We start from the raw sequence: 20764 nt of genomic DNA on the forward strand, positions 1-20764 counted from the left end.
ACCGGGGTAAACATATTACCGCTGCCACAACACACATTCGGCATCTCGTAATCCAAACCCATGCCAGACACAGTATCAGGTGTAGCTAAGTTAGGCCCATCGTCCCCATTGGTACTCCTTTCTTGTCGTATTGACATGTTATGCTTGGCTAGAAGCATCAGATCACCGGTCAGGTGCGAACAGCTTTGGTGGCTCAGTTGGTGCGGTAAACAGGACTTTAACCAATTCTCTGCTTTCTCCTTACCCAGACCTCTTTTTCCTTTGTCTTCTCAGTATCTCCGTCCATTTGAGTAGAGTCTTGCTCCTTGGCGTCTCGGATCTGGACTTCCCATGTCTTGAGCTTGTAACTCCCTCGGTCAGACATGCCAGTAAAGAGATCAAAAGACCAGTCGTGTTTAGGACACGTAACTCCCACGCTGAGAGTTACACCAAAGTCTTCAATGTCGAAAGGCGTGCCTCTCGAAAGAGGAAACTGGCTGTGCGGGCAAGACTAATTCTATTAGGAAATCTGCCCCTGAAAATATTGAATTGCTCACATGGTCAACTGCATGGAATTTTCCTTTGTATTGAAAGACAAGAACTTGGTCTTCAAGCGGCTGTCCCAACGCATCATCTCCTATCTCAACCTCCTTGGACAAAGATGGTTCCTCTTTGGGGATGTGAAAGGCCTTGCATCCTGGTATTGATTTTGCGTTGCACAGGCGGTGTTTTGCTAGGTTGCCCGCATCGTCATCCACATCCGGAAACTCAGACGTATATCCCGCAAAGGTCCATTGAGCACCTTTTCGAGAAAATGGATTGAGAAAACTCATGTTGATAAAGGTACTTGGCTGTTAGGCGATTTTGCTATGAGGGAGAAGTCAAAAATTGCTGGAGCTAAATTCGCGGATCAAGACATGTGACATATCACGTGAGCACCTTCATCACATACAACGTCAAGATGGTAAAACTGAACTTGCTGTTATTTCTAACTATAGAATTCTAAAACTTTTATGCCTGATTTTTTGATACTTTTATTCTAAATACAAACAAACACCCCATCACAAAAAAACCCCATCACGAAAAGTCCCATTGCCGTCCTCCCTCACAGCTGGCTTCCCTTCTTGACCTTAATCTTAAGACCATTAGTCTGGGTTCCATAAGTCTTTCCATCCTGTTTTCCCATACCGCGCTTGGCGATGCAACGAGTCCATTGATCGCCTTTCATATCCGGAGTGCCAGCAAAGTCGCTTTCAATCTCGAGACAATGGCCGTTGTGCTGGTTGCCATCTCCTATCTTGAGCATATTTCTGAAATCGGAGCGAAACATGTTTTTCTCTGTGAATTGGATGGGTAATTCTCCGTCGATATCCCATTCATATCCGTTGTTCTGATCGAACCCCTGATCCGCGATGCAGCCGTTCCACCTGAGACCATCGTTGACCTTTGTGCCAAAGTCAGTCCCGACGCTTGGCCTTGCGGGCAACTTTGCAGTGGTGGGACGAGAGTCTGCCTGATGGACCAACGCCACTTGTGACATTGCAGGCGACCTGGATCGAGAAACGTTGATAGGGCCGATTTCCTTGTGCAGGTAAGAGGAATTTTCTAGCGCTCCGCCGTAAAGAAGATGTTCCAGCAGGTTTCCATACTTGGACTTGGTTGTTGTCTCCTCGGTGACTTTGTTGGAAGCCATTCTCTGGATATCAGTTTGGATCTGATACAAAGCTTTTGACTGTATTTGATGGATCGCCAGGGAGAGTGTACTCTTTTGTCGTTCAAGTGTAACAAAGATATCGAGAAGGTCTTGTTCTCGGTACAGAAAGCCCCAAGCTCGGAGTAGTTTCCCTTTCCTGAGAAGGGAGTTGATGCAGTTATCGTTGATGGTTGAGAGAAGAGCTTTTGTTTGCGTCCCTATCTCAGGAGTTTGCAAAAGAGGATTTCCGTAGATACTAGTAGAGAGATCGCGAAGCTCTTGTAGCTGGTCGTAATACTGTTTGAGGACAGTGGCACACCCTTTTATTTTCCTTAGGATGTCGATCAACGAACAACACGCTGCACCGAGTTGTAAAGCTGAAGCGGCAACGCCGATAATTTCTGCCATGATGGATGGAACACAAAATTCGAGGCCCTGTTTTTTGGGGGGTGATGGGTAAAGAAACAGCGGTCAGACGAAGCCAAGAGGCATGAATAGCTGTCGTGATCACGCTTCAGCCTTCAAGCGGTAATAAATGGGTTGTAGATGGGTTGAAAATGTGCAATTATCGGTAGCTTCACCGACGTGGCATGGGAATACCTGAACAGGATGTTCTTGCGAGTGTAATCAAAAAGGATCTCTTGATTCCACTTCCACAGTAGAATTGGGCATTAATCAATTAGTGAACTTTGGGATATTAGATGGCATCCAGGACAACATAACCCAGCGCGTCATACGCGGTGAAACCCGAGGCACCCAAATAGGAAATGCAGAGTGACATGGCATAGGTAAGGCTGAAGAGTTGAAACACACTCATACCTTGGGACTGCTGAGTGATCGTCAAAGTTTGGAACCGGTGACATGTCAAAAGGGTCGCCAAGGAGATTTGGGGGCCGGTATTTCCGTGTTTACACTTGGACATATCAGATCATAGCCTCTGTGGCAACCGCTGGCTGTGCCACTTTACCAGGTCACCAGGTCTGAAACGGTGTGGAGGAGGTTTGAGGTTCAGTTGGGCTGCAGGATTTTGTTAACTTCTGGGAACTTTACGTTTCGAGGCCTGACTACGGGATAGAGGGGTCTTGGTTACTCGGTGTTAGACACTATCTTTGCCAATGGCCTTTGTATGCTCTGTGTCATGGCCGTTAACTCGCAAGGGGGCTTACCAGTAGCCTAGGTAGTTGATACTGTTCACAGAACGGCTTCAGAATGGTAGTTAGAAACAGGCCGTCACGTAGGAGCAGGTCTTGAAAACTCAGATGCATCTTGAAGTTTCGGTGTAAGTTTGTATCTGATACCTACGCCACGTTGATGACTGCGGCTACCTGATACAATTGAGGCCCTACCGCCTATTTCATGGTTTCCATACCTCCATACTGATCTACAATGCGATATGTACTCCAAAGCCAAGTCACTGGGCCCGGTGAGTGACATGACTGCACCACTAGTTTGAACAGACGGAGCATAAGCAGACACCTCTACTGTGGGGGGCTATACAAGTCATATTGGGTATCTATCTATCATTTCTACCGAGTTTTGCAGATTAAACCCGCGCATTATATCCATTTCCAGGGTCTTCCCAGGTAACCCAAGACATGGTTCTACCTATCCTTGATATATACGCACATCACGCAGTTCAACTCGGCTAAATCCCTCATAATCACAATCCTCATGTAGGGTTGGCACCTCTTGATAAGATCATGCTGCGAATATTTAGCAAAATGGCCAATCAGCAAGCATCAATATTTGTGCCACAATGCAGTGCATCACGAGGGTTAATACCCCGATGCAGAGTGGGTCAGTGCTGATAACAGCGTCTTTATGGCATCTTTGAACAGATCAAAGCCAGACAGACAACCTGAGCCAATATCAGCATATTACCCAGGCCGGCGGTCGTACGTTTCCTTTCCAACAGATGTGGGGGTCCATACTGCACCAGAGAACACAGCATCGCTGAGTCAAGGTAGACATTCAGATTGAAAGTGAATGTGGGAGCCAAGTTGAGTGAATGGTCGTTGTACTGGGTGTGATTGCCGTTGTGTTGATGGCCATTACCAATAAAGGTGGCTCCAGAACTAACGTATGATTCGCTTCTGTTGATGGACAATGCAGTGCTTCCAGTCAGACCTCCAACGGCCCGAGCCGAAGCCTGGTTGATCTCGGGAGATAACTCCATGCCTGAGATCAGCGGACGGGATGTGGGTGAGAGGTTGTCGGGCTGTTTGCTCTGCGTCGTGCTCTCACTGGTGAGCATAACCGAGGTCGAGGCCTCCATCGTGAGGTAAATACTGGTCACACCAATGAGGCTCAACTCCAGAACACTTGAGAGGCAGCCAGCGTCTGCACTGTTATGTCATATGTGACTGACCTACAGACCTTGGCAAGCATAGTTGTCAGTGACTCACCTGCTGTCCATGTCTCCCAGTGGGTTTAGCCGCCCAGACTTCTAACACCCCTCAGGGTGAGATGGACGACCACTCCGGACCTGGGAGTGAGGTTTGTTCTGGGCCTACCATTTTCTGGGAGTGAGGTTTGTTCTATCCTTCCACACTTTGGCAGATACCCATAAGTAGCTGCGTTTTTCAAGTGCCAGCAATGCAAAACTTTGATCAGAATTTCCAATGAGGCTGTAGGGAGGTGCATCGGTGAACGGCCATAAGCAATTTCTCTTTATCTGATCTAATTCTTGCATAGCTCGCCAACTCCTGACCCAACAGATGTGGGGGAATGAGTCAGTCTTCCTGTCCTGACCACTCCATGTTGTGTCACGGAAGTATTGAGTGTCTTGCTTGTCCAAAATCCCGCGTGGTTCGTGCGGCTAGAGCCCCATAATCTGGCCATACACAATTAATATCCCTGACCAGATCTTGTGTCGTGTTTCTCCAGTTTCCCAATGCATCGGCTCGGCTCCGAGGGTGCCATTGTCCGAGGATTGCCAGCTCCGAGGAATGCCATTCTCCCTGGGTTGCCGGTTCCGTGCCAGTTTCGAGGTTTTTCCACATGCCGAGTTTTCAATTGAGTGCTTCCTTTCCTTTTCATTCTCTTACCAAACCAACGCTAGATCTCACATTACCTTCTCAAACATCGGACAATAGATGACATACCATATCCCTCGTATGCTTCACAACCGAAACACAATGCGGTTCCTTCTCATGCATTTGATGATGCATACGAGTCCCAATCCCTGGCGGAAGATGAGTATGTCCTGAGTGCCATGCATTCTGTCTATCCTCCATCCACTGCAGCATTTCCACAAACGACGTCGTTGTGGAGTGTTTAGTGCCAAACAGCTCTGCTTTGATGGCTTTGTTTGCAATATTCTGCCAATCTTCTGGATCCAGGCTCATTTGGAATCCTGGCGTGCCAGGTTGTTGATCTTCGGTAATAGATACAATCTTTGCTTCCTTGGCTTCTGCAGCCTGTATCGTTTCGTCCTCGACAGATTTCACAATCTTCTTGTACCCCTCTCCCAGGGATATGATCAAAGTGTTTAGAAGCTGAGCGTTCTGCATCGCCCAGAGAAACTTGGTGGGACATATTTGACACTGAATAATCCCTCCTGCTGTGGTTGTCAAATGCCGCAGGACTGATAATCGAGATGTAAAGGGCAAGTCATCTGCTTTTCGGATTTCTTCCAACGAAAGATAAAGATTTGCAAGACACGCGCAACTTTGCTGACCGGGGTCTGTCTCGAAAGCCAATAGCGTGGGATCAACGTTTGTATCTGGTCTGAAATGGGTCAGCATCATCAAGGTAGGTATTTTGGGTACACTCACCCAAGAATCATCTCCAACGTTGCATCATCCGACATGTGTTGACAGTTATCAAAACTTGACCTCCTCTCCACTTCACTCCCCGTCTCGCTTGTGATACTTGTAGCCAAAGTTGACGGCGATGTCCTGCTCTCCGCACTGCTGTGAGGGGCCTCGCTGAGTTTTCTTTTTTTGGGTCTTCCCATGGGCAGCTTGGCCGAGTATATACACGTCTCTGATATGCTCGAACATCTTCCACAATACGGGTACCCGCCATCACATTTGAGCTTCTTTTGTCCTGGACTGATCAGCGTTACCCCGGATATGAGCGGAAATTGCGGGTCGTTGTACTGCACTGGTCACAGGAGGATCTCCTGTTGCTGGGATCTTGCATCTCTGGGGACATTATTTCTTCAGTCGATATAAACAGTCTCTTCGAGTTGGAAACAGTATAGCAATTGTTAGATGATGATTTAATCGTTGAGATTATGTTGAAGGATCATCTTGTAAGCCGTCTAGGCCGTCCAAGTGGACCCAATTTAGTCCGAGGCCGTGGCCGCTAAGACCCTGGACCGGAGCTCGGGTCTTGCATATTCCGATCGCGACCATCAGAAAAAAATTATTTTCCTCGACTACTGATAAAGTAGAGCCCCCACTATCATATCAACAACTTTTACATCCCAACATCAACTCATTTTGCGACAATGGCGCCCTCAAAGGAAGTCGTCGCTACCGGTTCGGCCGCTGTCGCCGCAATTGACCCTGATCAGGTAAGTTTTCCGCGACAATGCACCTCTGCAGCTTCCCTAACAATCCCAGACCCTCAAGGCGTCCAAGGCTCTTTTGGCACACATCAAGAAGGCTTCCAAGCAAAAGGCCGACGAGTCTGAAAAGCGCAACCTCCTCGAAGACCAAGACTCGGAAAAGATTCCCATCTGGCTCAACTTGACCACCAAGCGCCACATCGTCGACAAGGCCCGTCTGCAGCCCGGCAAGATCTCCCTTCCTCACTCGCTCAACAACGACGAGACCACGACTATCTGTCTAATCACCGCCGAGCCTCAGCGCCACTACAAGAACCTTGTCGCCTCCGAGGAGTTCCCTGAGGAGCTCCGCAAGCGCATCACTCGTGTTGTCGACTATGGCAAGCTCAAGGCCAAGTACAGCCAGTACGAGGCTCAGAGAAAGCTCTTCAACGAGGCCGACATCTTCCTTGGCGACGACCGCATCATCAACCGGTTACCCAAGCTCCTAGGCAAGACCTTTTACAAGACAACACAGAAGCGACCGGTTCCCGTCAACCTGCAGGCCAAGGCTCCCAAGGTCGACGGAAAGCGACAGAAGCGTGTCAAGACCGAGGGCACCGTCAACTCTGGCACAGCTGCTGAGGTCGCCAAGGAGGTCCAAAAGGCAGTCGACTCTGCTTTCGTCAGCCTCACCCCATCAACAAACACTTCTATCCGAATTGGATACTCTGGTTGGACCGCCCAGCAAGTTGCCGACAATGTCGACGCTGTTGTTACCGGTATGATCGAGAAGTGGATTCCCCAGAAGTGGCGCAACATGAAGAGCATCTACATCAAGGGACCCGAGACCACTGCTCTCCCCATCTGGTTGACCGATGAGCTCTGGATTGACGAGAAGGATGTCATTGCTGAGGATGAGGCGGCCAAGGAAAAGGCCAACATTGGCAAGAAGCGCAAGTCGCTCGAGAACGCCGAGGAGGTCGAGGCTGCACCAAAGAAGGCTAAGAAGCGGAAGGATGTTCCCGAGGCCGACGACAACAAGCTTGATAAGCAAATCTCTGACCGCAAGACCCGATTGAGAAAGCAAAAGGCTTCGGCCAAGAAGGCTATTGACAACTAAATGTATTCGCATCGGTGTTGGGGCGTTGAAATGGAAAAACCAGAATAGAACGAACTGTATACTTGCATTCCTAAAAATACTAGCTGGAATAATACACTGCCTTGTCCATCAGTCTGATTAGTTGTCGTGAATGGGTACCATGGGAAGCTGCGAACTCAGCCGTTACAATCACAGTGTCCAAGTCCAAGTCTGAATCTAAGTGGAATCTGAGTCCCAGTCCCAGTCATCGGTCGGTGTTTATTATTGTCACGGGTTTGCAAAGATGGTGCTGGCTCGACTGTTGGGTCCGGCATTTGGCATAGGGCTCAAGTGATCGCAGGATCTGGAAGCATAAGAAACAATTGTAGGTCAGTTTATGCTACTTGGACTAGATTCTTACACTACTTTACCCAAAGACTTAGGAGGCCAACTTTTCTGCTACCCTGCTACAGCTCCTGCCAGACATCCTCCGAGAAACTTCGCTTCCAGGGACCAAAGTAGTCTGTAAAGGTTTGGTTGAGCAACTCGTCCATACCCTGGAGATGATCGCCAGGGGCGCTTCGGAAGTGAAGACCACCATTGCGATCCACGCCTCGGAGACCTAGCCAGTCCTCCTGGTAGAGCTTGCGAGCTCGGAGGGGAATGCTCTCTGTACCATTAACCTCCTCAAACCATGAAGATTCCTTTGGCACAACCAATGTATCGTCCTCAAACATCCACATGACAAAGTTGGTCAAACTGCCGAGGTTCGCCTTGTACTTGACGTTCTTGAGCTCGCGTTCGTTGTTGATGTCGGCAAGAAAGTTGGAGTTTTCGAGATAGTTGTTGTAATCCTGTTCGGTACTGGGGTCGCGGTAGTACTGGGCTGGAACGAGACGTGACTGCACAAAGTTGCTCCAGACGTTGAACCGAAGAAGGGCCATGGCACCCTTGCAGAGCCAGTCATTCTGACCACAAGCCTTGAACTTGACGATACCATTGTGTTGGCTGCCAAAGGTAACAAGACTACGGACTTGCGGCCAATTGCATCGTTCGACATAACCACGTAGGAACTGACCACCCTGGGAGATACCGATGGCGTCGATAGCGGGTGCCGTAGAGAGGATTGGGTGCTTGGAAAGTTCCTCGCAGACCTGGCTGATCTGATCCGTGACATTGCCAGTAAAGGTAGCAGAGCGATCTTGGCTGGGGTCTCCGTTGAGGGAAATGATGTAAACAAAAGTACCGGGGTTGATGGCTTCAGCGAGTTCTTCGATGCCCTTCATGCCATCGCTGTTGAACTGGTCACCCAGACCGTGCCAAACGACAACGGGGAGGGGAGTATCAGTGAGGTCGTCATTGGTGCGTGCAGGTGCCGCGTGGCCATGACCAGCCAGAGCTCCGATGGCAAAGCCAAAACGGAGCAAGGAAGGGTAAAGCATGATAACTTGCGATATCGATTTGATGATGTATTGCGATTCAAAGGTCGACTTTTTTCCCTCGCTTTGTCGTGCAATGACGATAAATGTGATGGATGTTGAGAACGGAGAGTTGTCTGGGGGAGCCTGGAGTTGAAGACGTCAGGGTCTAAGGTCTGTCGCATGCATCAGAGCTATGACCTCCACTTTCCATGGAAGGAACGCGGGGACGGGGGGGCTTGGCAAGGAAAGAGCTGAAGCCTTGCGATAGATCTTTCTTGCATTATAATTACCTTAGTAGATAGATCTTTCCATCGTCCCCAATCTCTGCAAACATTATACAACTCACTCTTTCCTCTCGTGGAGAAGCAACTTCCCCGATCTCCAACATGCAGGTCCCAACTTCCCGACGCGACTCCAAAATAAGTGGACTCATTAGTGGAAGTAAGCGCCGATCAGTGCCTCGGATTCTGGGCTGAGACATCCATTGACAATAGCTGCACAGCACGCGACCAGTCAAGACTATCTGTACGCAGTATCAGTTAATTCTTGTTGCGGTTCAAATACTTGTATTGATTCGGATACTTGTATTGACTTCTGGCCTTGTACGAAGTTGCTGATTATCCTATATTCATGGGTATTTGTGCGTTGCTGCGACATTGACTTAAACTCGTCAAACGATCATGAAACCACGCCTACATACTATTCCGTTGACCACAGAAACTTAAACATAAAGTACTTCTATCTATTTATTTACACAATGAACCCAACAAGTACTGACTCTGTATTGTTGGTGATTCTGCCGTATTCTAGATATAAATCGAACAGGTCTAGGGTTGGTACGTGGATTGAGCTCCATGGTGAACTCATGATTGACTGCATAATCACAACAGCTCAAGAGGGAAATAAGGGTCGAAAGGACTACAGAAATCAACTCCAATATAACAATTCAATAACCAGATTCGTTTCAGTGATAAAGGTTCTCTTCAGAATGGACGAAACTGTGGCTGTGCATGACTGCGCCACATCAAAGCTTCCGCCCCATCGCAACCATCATGACAAGTGATTTCATTTCCACGCGACAGTACATGAACTTTGCTCTATCACTAAAAGTAGCATTTTGCCCAAGCCAATCGCTTTAATTACTATTGTATATTCTTTCTAAAGCAACGCGCGAACAGAGCCGTCGAACCTGGCACCCGTGGTCGACTTCTGGCCTTGCGACCGAGACTCACAAACGCAACAAGACGATCCCGACGAAAAGCCTGCAGAACGATATAAAGACTACAACCAATATGGCATCCAACCGTGATGCACCCGCGACAAACAGCGACGGTGTACCCAAAATCGGACCTCATCCAGGCTTCATCTCCAGTTCGAACCAATACACATCAGAGCTCAAGCTGCGTCGCATGCTCAAAGACAACGGCTGCGATCCCGCGAGACAAGATAACTACAGCCTCAAAGGCGTGCAGCTGATTGATAACGTCAGAGAATACCTACAGCTGTATGTGCACAATCTTGTCGATGGTACACGACTGACTCGATAGACCTGTTCGTACTTTCGATACGGCGTCCACGTACTTTCACAAGTTTCGACTCAACTTCCGGGATGCAGAGTACGACTACCAAGACGCGGCGCTGGCTTCGTTATTTGTTGCTTGCAAAGTGGAGGATACAATCAAAAAGTCCAAGGATATTCTAGCAGCAGCGCATGCGGTCAAGAACCCCGATAAGCCCGCCGCACCGGATGACAAGGTATGCCATGTCCCAAAAGACCAGATCATAACTGACTTTTCAGATATTTGAACAAGGCAAGATTATTATCTGCCTCGAACGTCTCATCCTCGAAACGATCGGCTTTGACTTCCGGACGCGCTATCCGCAAAAACTCCTGGTCAAAGTCGTCCGTGACATTTTCGGCAAAGAGGGCAAACCATTCTACAACACAGCATACACAATGTGCATCGACATCTACAAGACCTTTGTCCCCATCAAGGGCACAACCTTTTCCATGGTCATGGCAATCGTGGAGCTCACAGCTCTCATAACGGAGCAGCACGTCGACAAGGTCCGCGAATACACAAAGACGAAACCGCAGTACAGTCGTGGTGCGGTCATGGAGACGATGCTGGATATTTTAGATCTTTATGTGCAGCATTCCAAATCTACAAAGATCGGGGCGCAGATTGATCAGAACAGGGTTATCGATATCAAGATTCGGCTTAACAACGATCTTGACAAGGCTTTCGAACCGAGATACCTGAACTTTTGCACCCGCTGCGAAGCCGAGGATCCGCAGCCCTCGACACCTGCATCTTCCACAACGCCCGTAACAGCGGCATCGTGGCCAGGCGATGCTTCAGGACGACGTACGGCGCGCGGACAAGAGGGGACGATGCGATTCGTGTTTGATCCCGAGGCTGCAAAGAGGGAGCAAGAGATGACGAGTGAATTCTTTAAGGATGAATATGAAGAGTACGAGGTCGAGGTTGAAGAGCCGATAGCGCCGCTTCCTCTTGAGGAGGGTCCTCCAGTTGGACGGGGAGGATACCGTGGGCACAGAGACCGTGGAGATAGACGAGGAGGACCGTATGGGGGATATCGAGGGGATAGACATTACAGGGGAGGTAGAGGTAGACACCGCTGATCCGATGTCAGTCACTTAAGATACCCAGCTGTTGAATGATTGTGTTTCTATATGCCCGTTTCCTTTCAATTACATGGATATCATCATGCTACTTCTTGTTCCCATCTTTAACTTCCCCGTGATCACCGACGTGCAAATCCTCTCCTGTCGGACCACTGGACCTCACACCTTCAAGCTCCCCATCTTTCGTCTCGCCAGGTTCCTCTGTGCTTCTCATGCTACTGGCCTTGCTCACATCCGCACTGGCAGGGCTCTGCACTCTGAGACCCAGATCCTTCTGGCTATCTGGATCTTCCTTGTTTGCGCCCTGCCAATCTGCCGGTCGAACTTGAGGTACTGGCTGTCCCTCTGCTGGCTCGACCACTTCCTCAGGCAAGGCATCGGTACCGGCTACACGCCACACCACAGCAATACGATCAAAAGCACGAGAACCCTTGCGGCTTGAACCTTTGATACCGTCCATGGCATCCCACTCGATGCTAAAGACGCCGCTGTCAAGAGCCTTGCCGTCCCTTTCAGGTCCCTCGCCCTCGAAGAAAGTGTTGAACCAGACGTGTGCGACAGCCGTGACCATAGTAAGACCCATGCTCTTGGGAGTCTTGTTGCGACGCTCGACCGAAATGTTGACATCGCTGTTTGGAATGCGAACTGGTTCAGTCGGCCTCAAAATGACTGCCATACCACCAGGCTCTTCCTCGGAATTATCTGTAACATCCGTCTTTGACGATGAAGCAGATCCGTTTTTGGGCTTCGTGCCCTTTGACGACACCTTGTGCAAAATCTCTGTACCCTTTCTCTTGAGAGCGTGTTTCTTGCCCTTGTCTTCAGTCGCGGGATCATCTCCGGGGTTTGTTGCATCAGAGTAGTGCGCATCTTCCGGCGCTTTCTGGTTCGCCTTTGCAGCAGGATATCCTGCCATTTCCCAAATCATGTCGCTGATACCGCTCTCCTCTGGTGCTGCTGGGTCAACGACCACGCGCTCTTGTCTTTTGAACGTGTGAAAGACGTCAATCTTTTTACCCTCGTCTCTGAATCCTTCAATGTCTACTTTGACACCATGGCGCAAGCCCCAGACGTGAATCTCGGCGATTTCGATAGGTCGATCGGTGTATTTTTTGCCGCCTTTGGTCCAGCGCTCAACATAACTGATCCAACGGAGCTGCGAGGGGATTGATACACCAGCACCAAACTTGGGGCGCATACGTCGTTCGGTGAATCGCGCAAGAGCATCTTCAGGCTTCCATCCCTCTTCTGCGATGAGATAACTGCAGCTCACTGTACCACTGCGTCCTTTTCCGGCTTTGCAGTGCACCACAACGACTCTTTTCTCGCGCTTCGCATCCTTTTGTTCTTGAGTGAGAGTACCCTTGCTCGACGACATGGGTCTCCCATCGCTTGCGACTTTTCCGCCATCTAATTCGCCGCCGTGCAGCCAGTTGCGCATGCTGGCCATGATCATTGGAACGAGTCGGAACGGCGGGGGATGGTGGTCAGGCCATGGGTAATGCCTCACGCGACCGTACACAGATTCATCGGGGTAACCTGTTCCTTCTGCGCGAAACTCCCATATGGCCCAGTCGTCGCCATGTTTGCTGTCGAGGAATTTGACGACCTGATCGAGAGGGTTTCGGTATGCGAGTTGGGGGTATGTTTCTGAAGGTCCAGATCTAGACCATGTTAGCACTCAGAACAGAGTCCCAAAAAGAGTAGGAATTGTAATCTCGCAAGACAACTCACGTTGCGATAATGTGATCCGTAACATAGCAAAGATCCAAGCCAGCTTCAGGATGGCGAGCACGAGGTCCCGCGACAATCTGTCGCAAGATAGACGCCATGATTAGCTTCAGCCGTGGAGCAGTAAAAATTACTTAAGTGATTAGAATGGCCACTCGTACTTCCGCTAAACGTTAAAAGAGGAGTTGAAGCGGATGCTGGAGTGTAAATGAACAGAACCGGTTGATGTCAGGCTGAGATGCGTAACTCGAGGCGACGTCATCCCGATGCCCCACTACTTGATCGCAGTCGAATCATCACAAACAGGATGAAAGTAAGCAGACGAAGACGACGACATGAATGATCGTTCTTTTCGTAATTGAGAATTTTCTGGCATAGCCTTACACAGCCCATCGCAATGCCTCAATCTGGCCCCACGTTGTGATGCCAAGGGAGGAAAGGCCAGTTAAGCGCGCAGTCAAAATGAAACATCAGGATAATCATGACTTGAAAGAACTCATAGCTACACAAACTTAGGATAGAATTTTATAATTTTCTCAATCTTAACATCTAAATTATACCAATTCCATGACCAATCTTATTTTCCCCTCGCTTATGAGGACTTCTTAGCGGGACCAGCGTTAACCAGAGCAGTAGCATCGTGGAATTGTCTTGCACCCTCCTTGACAGACTGCCAGATGGAACGAGCAGCAGGAGGAGTTCCCTGGGCACTGACGAAAGAGTCAACGCGGGCGCTCAACTGAGAGAACGAGTGCTGAACGTGGGTGCTCTGAGTGTAACGAGCGCGGAGGAATGCGGTGTAAAGAACAATCAGAATCCAAGATCGACGCTGGAAGAGAATGGCCGAAAGGAAAATACGGCCCCACAGAGCAATCTCAAGAGAAGCAACAATGGCCATTGAGGCATCGTAGTACTCCTTCACGAAAGCGCCAATCTTGTTGGCAATAGGGTGGTCGACGCTGGTTCGGCGGCTAGGAGTAGCACCATCAGCCTCGGGCGCAGGCCTGGGAGCGACGACAACGGGGATCAGGTTGGCGCGAGTGTAGGTGGCAACGTGGAAGACCGAGTAAATGGTGTAAGGGATCAAGGCGAGGGGGTACTGAGGGCAGAACAGCCAAACAAGAGACATGGCTATTACTGTTAGCATGTTACATGGTTGCATGTGACTGACTTACCAAGGTATTGTATGTTCTCATCGGCAAGCATAGCCAAGGGAGTGGGGGCAGCACGCTGTCCGCTCTTAGCGCGAGCGCGCATAGTCTTGTAGACGACGATACCATAGGTGACAGCGGCGGCGATAAATGCTGTGCGGTAAGAGAACTTGGCCATGCCGGTATAGTAGTTCATTCTCAGCCAGGAAAAGCCATATCGAATCGTAGCGAGGATAAGAGTTAGGTGTCTAGGACGCCAGTTAGCATACAATCTAGCTATCGAGCGAGGCCGCAACAGTCATCACATACCCGACAAACCAACCGACTGTGACAAAGATTAGCAATGCGATCTAGAAAGCGCAAGTTGACCACGTACACTGAAGGGTTTGGGCAAGAGCCATAAGCCTCTCCTGGAGAGGAAGATTGGGGTTTGGCGGAGGAGCCATGTTGGTGAATGTATGTATTGAGTCGTAGAGATGCGTAAAGCTTGGTGCTTGAGAATGTCAGAAACGTAGGTTGGTTGAAGAGGGAAGAAAGAAGACAAGTTGGCGGGAGTTGGACGAGTAAAGAATCAAGGCAGGGGGGTTAGTGATTCAGTGACGGAGCCTGCCCCCGCTTTTAGGTTTACGGACGCTATGGCCCAAGCTCAAGCTCCAATACAGGACAAGAGGGGTGGCCTGAATTGAGTGATATCATAAGAGACTAAATAAGCGAGGCACTCTAGACGGGACAGACTGATATTTCTTTCTGTCATACTCAGGTTATCGCACAGTGCAGGGACCTACAATTTGAAACTGATGGAATGAACAAGTGGCTGTAAGACCGTATGTCGTTACAACACTGTGCAGATGCGTCAACTCAGGACAGGTTTCAATTACAGAGTTCAGGGCGGTTGTAAGGGACAAAAGGGAAGATGATCAGGGTTCAGCGCCATCAGGGAGGAGTGGGCATCGTAAGCTGAAGAGGCTTAGAAGGGTCTTTGTTTTGGGAGATGACAGTCTTTGTCAAGGGATTGGTGTCCAGGCACCCTATTCGGAGGTTCTCGAACCAACTATCTGTTGGCATCGAGTACTTGTTGAATGGGTGGTTACACACGACACCAACTGAAACGTGTGTACAGGTTTGTTACAAGACGGCGATGGCTTCGATGACGACAGTCATTAGCACGTGAAAGGCTCACGACCTGGGCAATACGGTTCAAATACGTCACGTGTAAGGACTCAATGCCCAACTTGATCATCCAATCTTGTCCAAGTAGTATTCGATAGTCAACGTCTTTTCTCATCGTCATTCAATCAAGAAAATAGTTTCAAGCTGATGATTGATTACTGACATATGCAGCTTTCGTCATCATACAAAGCCGACTTTGCCAGGTTGAATGCCCCTGGTAGTGCGCGTAGTGCTGCGGCAGCCATCATTAGTTTGGCCAATAGGAACATAATGTTGTGCATTGGTGCTGTAGGGTAAAACTTGGAGAAGACAGCTGAATCTGATGGATCAAGATTGATCCTTTCGAGACTCATTAGGTAGGTACTGATGAATGGATTATAGTAACATCATCAGTAAACTTATCGGGCTGATGAGGTCTCGCGTAGCGAGTGTGTCAAACCACGGCAAGTGCATCTGATGCGCCAAATACCCACAAGACACACGTTGCCCAAGTCAGGAACAGCCGAGTATTTGTTACAGGCACTACTGGCGTCTATTGTTGCTCTTTCCGCCTGGCTCAGTATGATTTGAGGCGCGCATCAGAGAAATAATCTACCACAATGGAAGCTCAATTGAACAAGGATATTTATATCGACGTTTTAAATTGTGACCACAAGTCGCAATACATGCAATAATTGCATCGTGAAGAATGCAGTAAAAATTAACATCAAAGGATATCCTCCTCACTGTCACTCTCCTCTTCGTACTCGCTGCTATCGTCTTCTTCTCCCAACCCACTGCTCTACTCCTCATCTCCGGAATCACTATGACTCTCTTCGTCTCCAAAGTGCCACTGGCTGAAGGGCGAGTAGTGAGGCGCGCCATACTGCGAATAAAGCTCAGCACTAGTCTTGGCGCCTCTGTGTCGGAGAATATCCCCAATCTCTGTCTGTTTCCCATCAATTGCCATGTCCAATGGCGACTTCTGCGTGTCGCTCAAGGGATTCACTTCAGCACCAGCATCCAGCAACAGTCGAACACACTCCAGCATGCCATTTCCAGCAGCCCAGTGTAGACTGGACCATCCGTAGGCTGTTTGAACTGAAGGATTGACACCTTGGTCAAGGAGGAGCTTCACGATCTTGGCTTTGCCACCCGCAGCGGCTTCGTATAGTAGAGTCTCCCCGTTGTAACTACGTGTGTGAACATTTGCACCAGCTTTGACAAGAATACCACACACTACACTTTGTCAGTTCGAGGCTGCACATAATTGGCATACTTGGTATGACTTACTTTTCGCGTCGTGGTTTCTTACAGCTAGGGTCCATGGTGTTTCTTCTCGAACATCCAGAGCGTTCACCTCAGCACCGCAGGCTATCAGATACTCAACCAAGTTGACGTTACCCCTGATGACTGCTCGATGAAGTGGTGTCCTGTGGTTAAAGTCTCTCGACTCTTTAGAAACACCACCTTCGATCAGAAGCTTGACCACTTCATTGTTATTGTTCTCCAAAGCCAAAAACAACGCCAGGTTGACAAATAACCTGAGGGAGTCTTGGTGACCGCGGCCGTGACAGGGTTCGAGAAGTACTCTGCCTTCTTCTACAAGAGACTCGATCTTTTCGCAGTCATTATGAAGGGCTGCTGCAACAAGTTTGATATAGTCTCTCTGCTCTTGACGTTTTGGGGTGAAGATCGCTTCACTGTAAGTCCTCGGTATACGGAACGTGGACGGAGTTGGACTCATCGTTGTGAGGTCCTCGGCACTAAGCGAGAAATGCACCGTTTTCTCAACTTTAGCTTCTGAGGGGCTCGCATTCGTAGATGGCGACTCTTTCTTATCAGGCTGAGGAGCTCTCCAGCATGGACGTGATGCTTGGCAAAGTTGAAGAATTCTTGAACCATGGTAACGAAGTTTGGTGATTGCCAGTATCCAAAGCCACCTCAAATACTCAAAGAAAAAGTTCCTCCCCTTGTTTGGAATAAGTAGCGAATGCTCAAGGATACGATGAACTACTTCTTGGGCTCGAATATCTGATTGCGCTGCGAATAACAAGAGGTGGCATCCCTCTCTCGACTCAAGATCCAAGTTCGAACCTGCCTTGAGTAGGCACAGAACTACGTCAGTGTAGCCCGAGCATAGAGCAACACCCAACGGGTTCAGACCACTGTAGTCTCTCACTTGAAGGAGAGCCGCATCGGTCAGGAAGCGAGAAACTAGCTCAGTGATACCGATATGAGCTGCGAGATGCAGAGGCGTGATCTTGCGTGAAGGAGCCGAGGGGTCAGTGTGCCCTTCTTCATCTGATGAGTCTATTTCATCGTCGTAACTGTGAGACCTAGCGGAGCCAAAGGCCCGGCGTAGATAACTGACTTCTGGTTTTAGGGGAGGGTAGGAACGTGAGTGATCAAGTAGACGGTCGTAGAATAGTCTTTTCGGCCTCTGAGACAGGAGCTCATAGGTAATATCTAGGGCATTCTTGGCGGGAGCAGACTGCAGATCCCGTATGGCGCGAAGATGGCGACCAAGGTACATGCCGGCGTACTTGGTCAGCGGAAATGTGCATATCTTTCTTCGGTACGAGATTCCGTTGGGGTTTCTCTTGTCGACCGGCCTACGATATCCTCGGTGCTGAGTCTCATACGACTTTTGTTCATCATGGTGGTGCGGATACTCATCTAGATCGACTGCGTACGACTTCATCTGATCTGTATCATCTGGCTGTTCAAGAGCAGGTATGCATAGGTAGGTTGCGATAACTTGGGATATGTAGCAGTGAGGATCCTTGAACCCTTCGTCACTAATGGCGAGAGTCTCGCCGCCGAGACCCTTCATAAATTCTGTTGCTGTGTTGTGAACGAGCCGAAAGGTATCCGAAGAGCGATCGTGCACGACCATCCCGCAGCAGAAAGCAATGATGTCGTCTACCAGTGGCATTCTTCCCGGCTTGAATTGTCGGTCTTTTGGGTTGACAGCAAGAGCCTGTCGAAGCTCTTCAGCCATCAACGGACGATATGCGTGGGTGATCCAAGCAAGGGCGTTTACGGCAATCTTCTGTCGTGACGAATCTTGGTTGCCAATACGTTTTATGATGTCTCGGTACTTGTCATTGATGTCGTGTTTCAACTCGTTCAACTTGATTCTGACATCTTCCAGAAGAACTTGTTCCTTTAGGGAATCCATGTGTAATCGAACGAGCAAGAATCTAGCATAACAGATAAGTATCTGCACATGTAGTAGAAAGTATCTCACTTACATAATAGCCCCGGAATCATTTCTGCCGGATTGGTTGATGAGCTTGTGCTTGATATCGTTCTCAAGTTTCTTATCAGTTCGTACAAACTCATTCAACCGCTTATTATGTGCAATGATGTGGCTGACGTAGTCTCGAATATCATCGACGGTGGCCGAGATTTTGACGGATCGAAAGTCAGAAAGGCAGCTTTCGGTGTCACTAGTAAACCTCGAGGTGATGAATACAGATATATCATCGTCCAGGGGGGCGATTTCGTTAAGAAATAGCCGTCCAACCTCATGCTTGCACTCATCCCAGGCATCAACAACAAGAAACAGGTTGTTGTCGTTAGCAAGTCCTTGAATGAGTGGCACAAGGTCTCGTGTATCTGGTTGAGCGCCTGGGTTCTTATTTCTCAACTCCTCGATTTTGGGTGGGATTGAGGGCGAGTCTTGGATAAATTGCCTGAGAATACAAGCGAGCAGCATATCTGCTGAGTGATTACCACCGTAATGCATGTACAGGACAGCCACCTTGGAGGTACTCTTATCGCCTTTGAGCATGGCGTGGTTCGCCAGCTCGGCCTGAATACGGGAACTGGAGGAAATATTAGAAGCTATGACATCTAAACCATAGACATAGGTCTCTTACACAAGGAATGTCTTTCCCGCGCCAGCTAACAAATGTGAGTCTAAATCCATGCTATGATGAAGGATGCCTTACGTGGTGCCATTCCCCAGAGTCTCTTTTCCTTTCCAGAAACCCAGTCTCCAAACTGGGAGGAGCTCATGAAACTTGCTCCGGCATTTTTGTGAGCGTCTTGGTCACCTTGTCCCTGGGCCGGGGTTGTAAGTGAAGAGAAGATATCCTGCGGACACAGCCATTGAAGAACTTCGTGTTTATGCTTCGTTGGGTCATGCCCTGTAATGCTTTCTGTCCAAAGGTCAAAATAGTCAGTCAATTTCATCAATTCCTTAGACGTCGGGCTTCTTACGATTGTAGTTGTAGGTACTGTTTTGAACGCCTACGAGTGTGATGTTAGCAATGTCATTTAGCTGGATGTCGAAACTCACCAATCAAGTTACCGCCAAATACACCTCCAGCTATGATCCCTGATGAATCAGATACATCCTTGGTACAGTTTAACGGAAGTGGCGTGTTTGTTGTCAATGTGCCAGAGAATGAAGGAGACGCCATGGCGAGACTACGGCACAGATTAATCTTCTGAGCTTCGAGTAGCCGGTCCTAGCCCAGAAGGGTAGAAGTGACAGTCATTTATAAGCTTGGGTAACTGCAAAAAGCAACTCTGGGACAAATATTCGGTTCAGCTCGATGCGGAAGGGCGACCCATGTCAGGCAGCAAAGAGTGTAAGTCAAAGCGCTCGCCCTTGTCAATTCTTGGATTTAGAGCCTTGTCAACAATCTCTGGTAGAAGTGGGCGTCTTGGCTATGTACCTGATATTCTTGGACGATTGGTCTAAGAGGCCGAAGACGATACAGTCATTGGGGTATCGAATGTAATTTCCAACGATTTTATGCGTATCTTCGTCACAGCGGGGTCAAAATATAACAACAAGAGCGCACTCACTCGTGTATAGGTGGAGATAATACTGCAGTGATCTTCGTAGAGATCCGAGAGCATTGGCCACTGACTGAAGTATGTTGTTGCGGGAGTGGATGCCAAAGTGATATCACAGTCCTTGTGCATGTAGCTGAACATATACGGCAGCTGATTACCCTGTTTTCAGCTTATCTCTTAGGTATTACTCGCGAGGGTTACCGAATTCAGGGTCCATACATATTACAGATATTGTCCTTTCAGCCCATGTGGTAGCCGCTATCTCCTGTCGGCTGAGCCCCAGCCTGGCTTATATCAACCAACCTGGTGGATCGTGATGTGGGGGTACAGCGTAAGAGGGGCTCAAAAGAAACGAGAATGGATACATGATCGTCGAGTTGCAGGCAGGCTAATATGTTCGCAACATATCCAGCCAGTCATGCGTTGTGGCGGACCACCCTCGTGGTCCCGTCCCGTCCCGTCCCTTGACAGCTATCCATGCATGTTACTACGTAGTTATGTAACTCTTGATGCAAAGTAGGGCTGGCTATAAAAGTAACTGTCGATGCGGTTCTTTTCTCGCAGCCTTCAAACCCCCATCGGATTGTTATCCAAGCTCG

The 20764-nt window shown here is 49.0% G+C and overlaps 9 protein-coding genes across 9 annotated transcripts, besides 1 other annotated feature; 2 read left to right on the forward strand and 7 right to left on the reverse strand.

Annotated features, from left to right (window-relative positions):
- Positions 1-217: 217 nt before the first annotated feature.
- FPSE_04858 (uncharacterized protein) lies at positions 218-812 on the reverse strand (the record flags this gene model as incomplete). Its single annotated transcript, XM_009257976.1, has 2 exons — positions 218-490; positions 537-812. The coding sequence occupies 2 exons, from the start codon at positions 810-812 to the stop codon at positions 218-220; spliced, it is 549 nt and encodes a 182-aa protein (XP_009256251.1).
- A 272-nt stretch (positions 813-1084) lies between these two features.
- FPSE_04857 (uncharacterized protein) lies at positions 1085-2080 on the reverse strand (the record flags this gene model as incomplete). The annotated part of the gene is made up of 1 exon (XM_009257975.1): positions 1085-2080. One exon carries the CDS (start codon positions 2078-2080, stop codon positions 1085-1087), a length of 996 nt encoding a protein of 331 aa, XP_009256250.1.
- Positions 2081-3491: 1411 nt separating this feature from the next.
- On the reverse strand, positions 3492-5483 carry FPSE_04856 (uncharacterized protein; the record flags this gene model as incomplete). The annotated part of the gene is made up of 4 exons (XM_009257974.1): positions 3492-4012; positions 4078-4090; positions 4777-5401; positions 5449-5483. The coding sequence occupies 4 exons, from the start codon at positions 5481-5483 to the stop codon at positions 3492-3494; spliced, it is 1194 nt and encodes a 397-aa protein (XP_009256249.1).
- A 645-nt stretch (positions 5484-6128) lies between these two features.
- Positions 6129-7290, forward strand: FPSE_04855 (uncharacterized protein; the record flags this gene model as incomplete). The annotated part of the gene is made up of 2 exons (XM_009257973.1): positions 6129-6194; positions 6244-7290. 2 exons carry the CDS (start codon positions 6129-6131, stop codon positions 7288-7290), a joined length of 1113 nt encoding a protein of 370 aa, XP_009256248.1.
- A 425-nt stretch (positions 7291-7715) lies between these two features.
- Positions 7716-8690, reverse strand: FPSE_04854 (uncharacterized protein; the record flags this gene model as incomplete). The annotated part of the gene is made up of 1 exon (XM_009257972.1): positions 7716-8690. The coding sequence occupies one exon, from the start codon at positions 8688-8690 to the stop codon at positions 7716-7718; it is 975 nt and encodes a 324-aa protein (XP_009256247.1).
- Positions 8691-9961: 1271 nt separating this feature from the next.
- Positions 9962-11316, forward strand: FPSE_04853 (uncharacterized protein; the record flags this gene model as incomplete). Its single annotated transcript, XM_009257971.1, has 3 exons — positions 9962-10173; positions 10217-10424; positions 10468-11316. The coding sequence occupies 3 exons, from the start codon at positions 9962-9964 to the stop codon at positions 11314-11316; spliced, it is 1269 nt and encodes a 422-aa protein (XP_009256246.1).
- Positions 11317-11404: 88 nt separating this feature from the next.
- FPSE_04852 (uncharacterized protein) lies at positions 11405-13151 on the reverse strand (the record flags this gene model as incomplete). The annotated part of the gene is made up of 2 exons (XM_009257970.1): positions 11405-12983; positions 13054-13151. The coding sequence occupies 2 exons, from the start codon at positions 13149-13151 to the stop codon at positions 11405-11407; spliced, it is 1677 nt and encodes a 558-aa protein (XP_009256245.1).
- A 491-nt stretch (positions 13152-13642) lies between these two features.
- FPSE_04851 (uncharacterized protein) lies at positions 13643-14647 on the reverse strand (the record flags this gene model as incomplete). The annotated part of the gene is made up of 4 exons (XM_009257969.1): positions 13643-14181; positions 14226-14449; positions 14511-14526; positions 14578-14647. 4 exons carry the CDS (start codon positions 14645-14647, stop codon positions 13643-13645), a joined length of 849 nt encoding a protein of 282 aa, XP_009256244.1.
- Positions 14648-16152: 1505 nt separating this feature from the next.
- Positions 16153-19783, reverse strand: FPSE_04850 (uncharacterized protein; the record flags this gene model as incomplete). Its single annotated transcript, XM_009257968.1, has 7 exons — positions 16153-16589; positions 16644-18556; positions 18608-19183; positions 19238-19262; positions 19310-19507; positions 19581-19610; positions 19660-19783. The coding sequence occupies 7 exons, from the start codon at positions 19781-19783 to the stop codon at positions 16153-16155; spliced, it is 3303 nt and encodes a 1100-aa protein (XP_009256243.1).
- An 826-nt stretch (positions 19784-20609) lies between these two features.
- Positions 20610-20629: a microsatellite.
- Between the last annotated feature and the right edge of the window lie 135 nt (positions 20630-20764).

The sequence above is a fragment of the Fusarium pseudograminearum genome, chromosome 3 (assembly GCF_000303195.2).
Source record: "Fusarium pseudograminearum CS3096 chromosome 3, whole genome shotgun sequence".
Taxonomy (NCBI): Eukaryota; Fungi; Ascomycota; class Sordariomycetes; order Hypocreales; family Nectriaceae; genus Fusarium; species Fusarium pseudograminearum.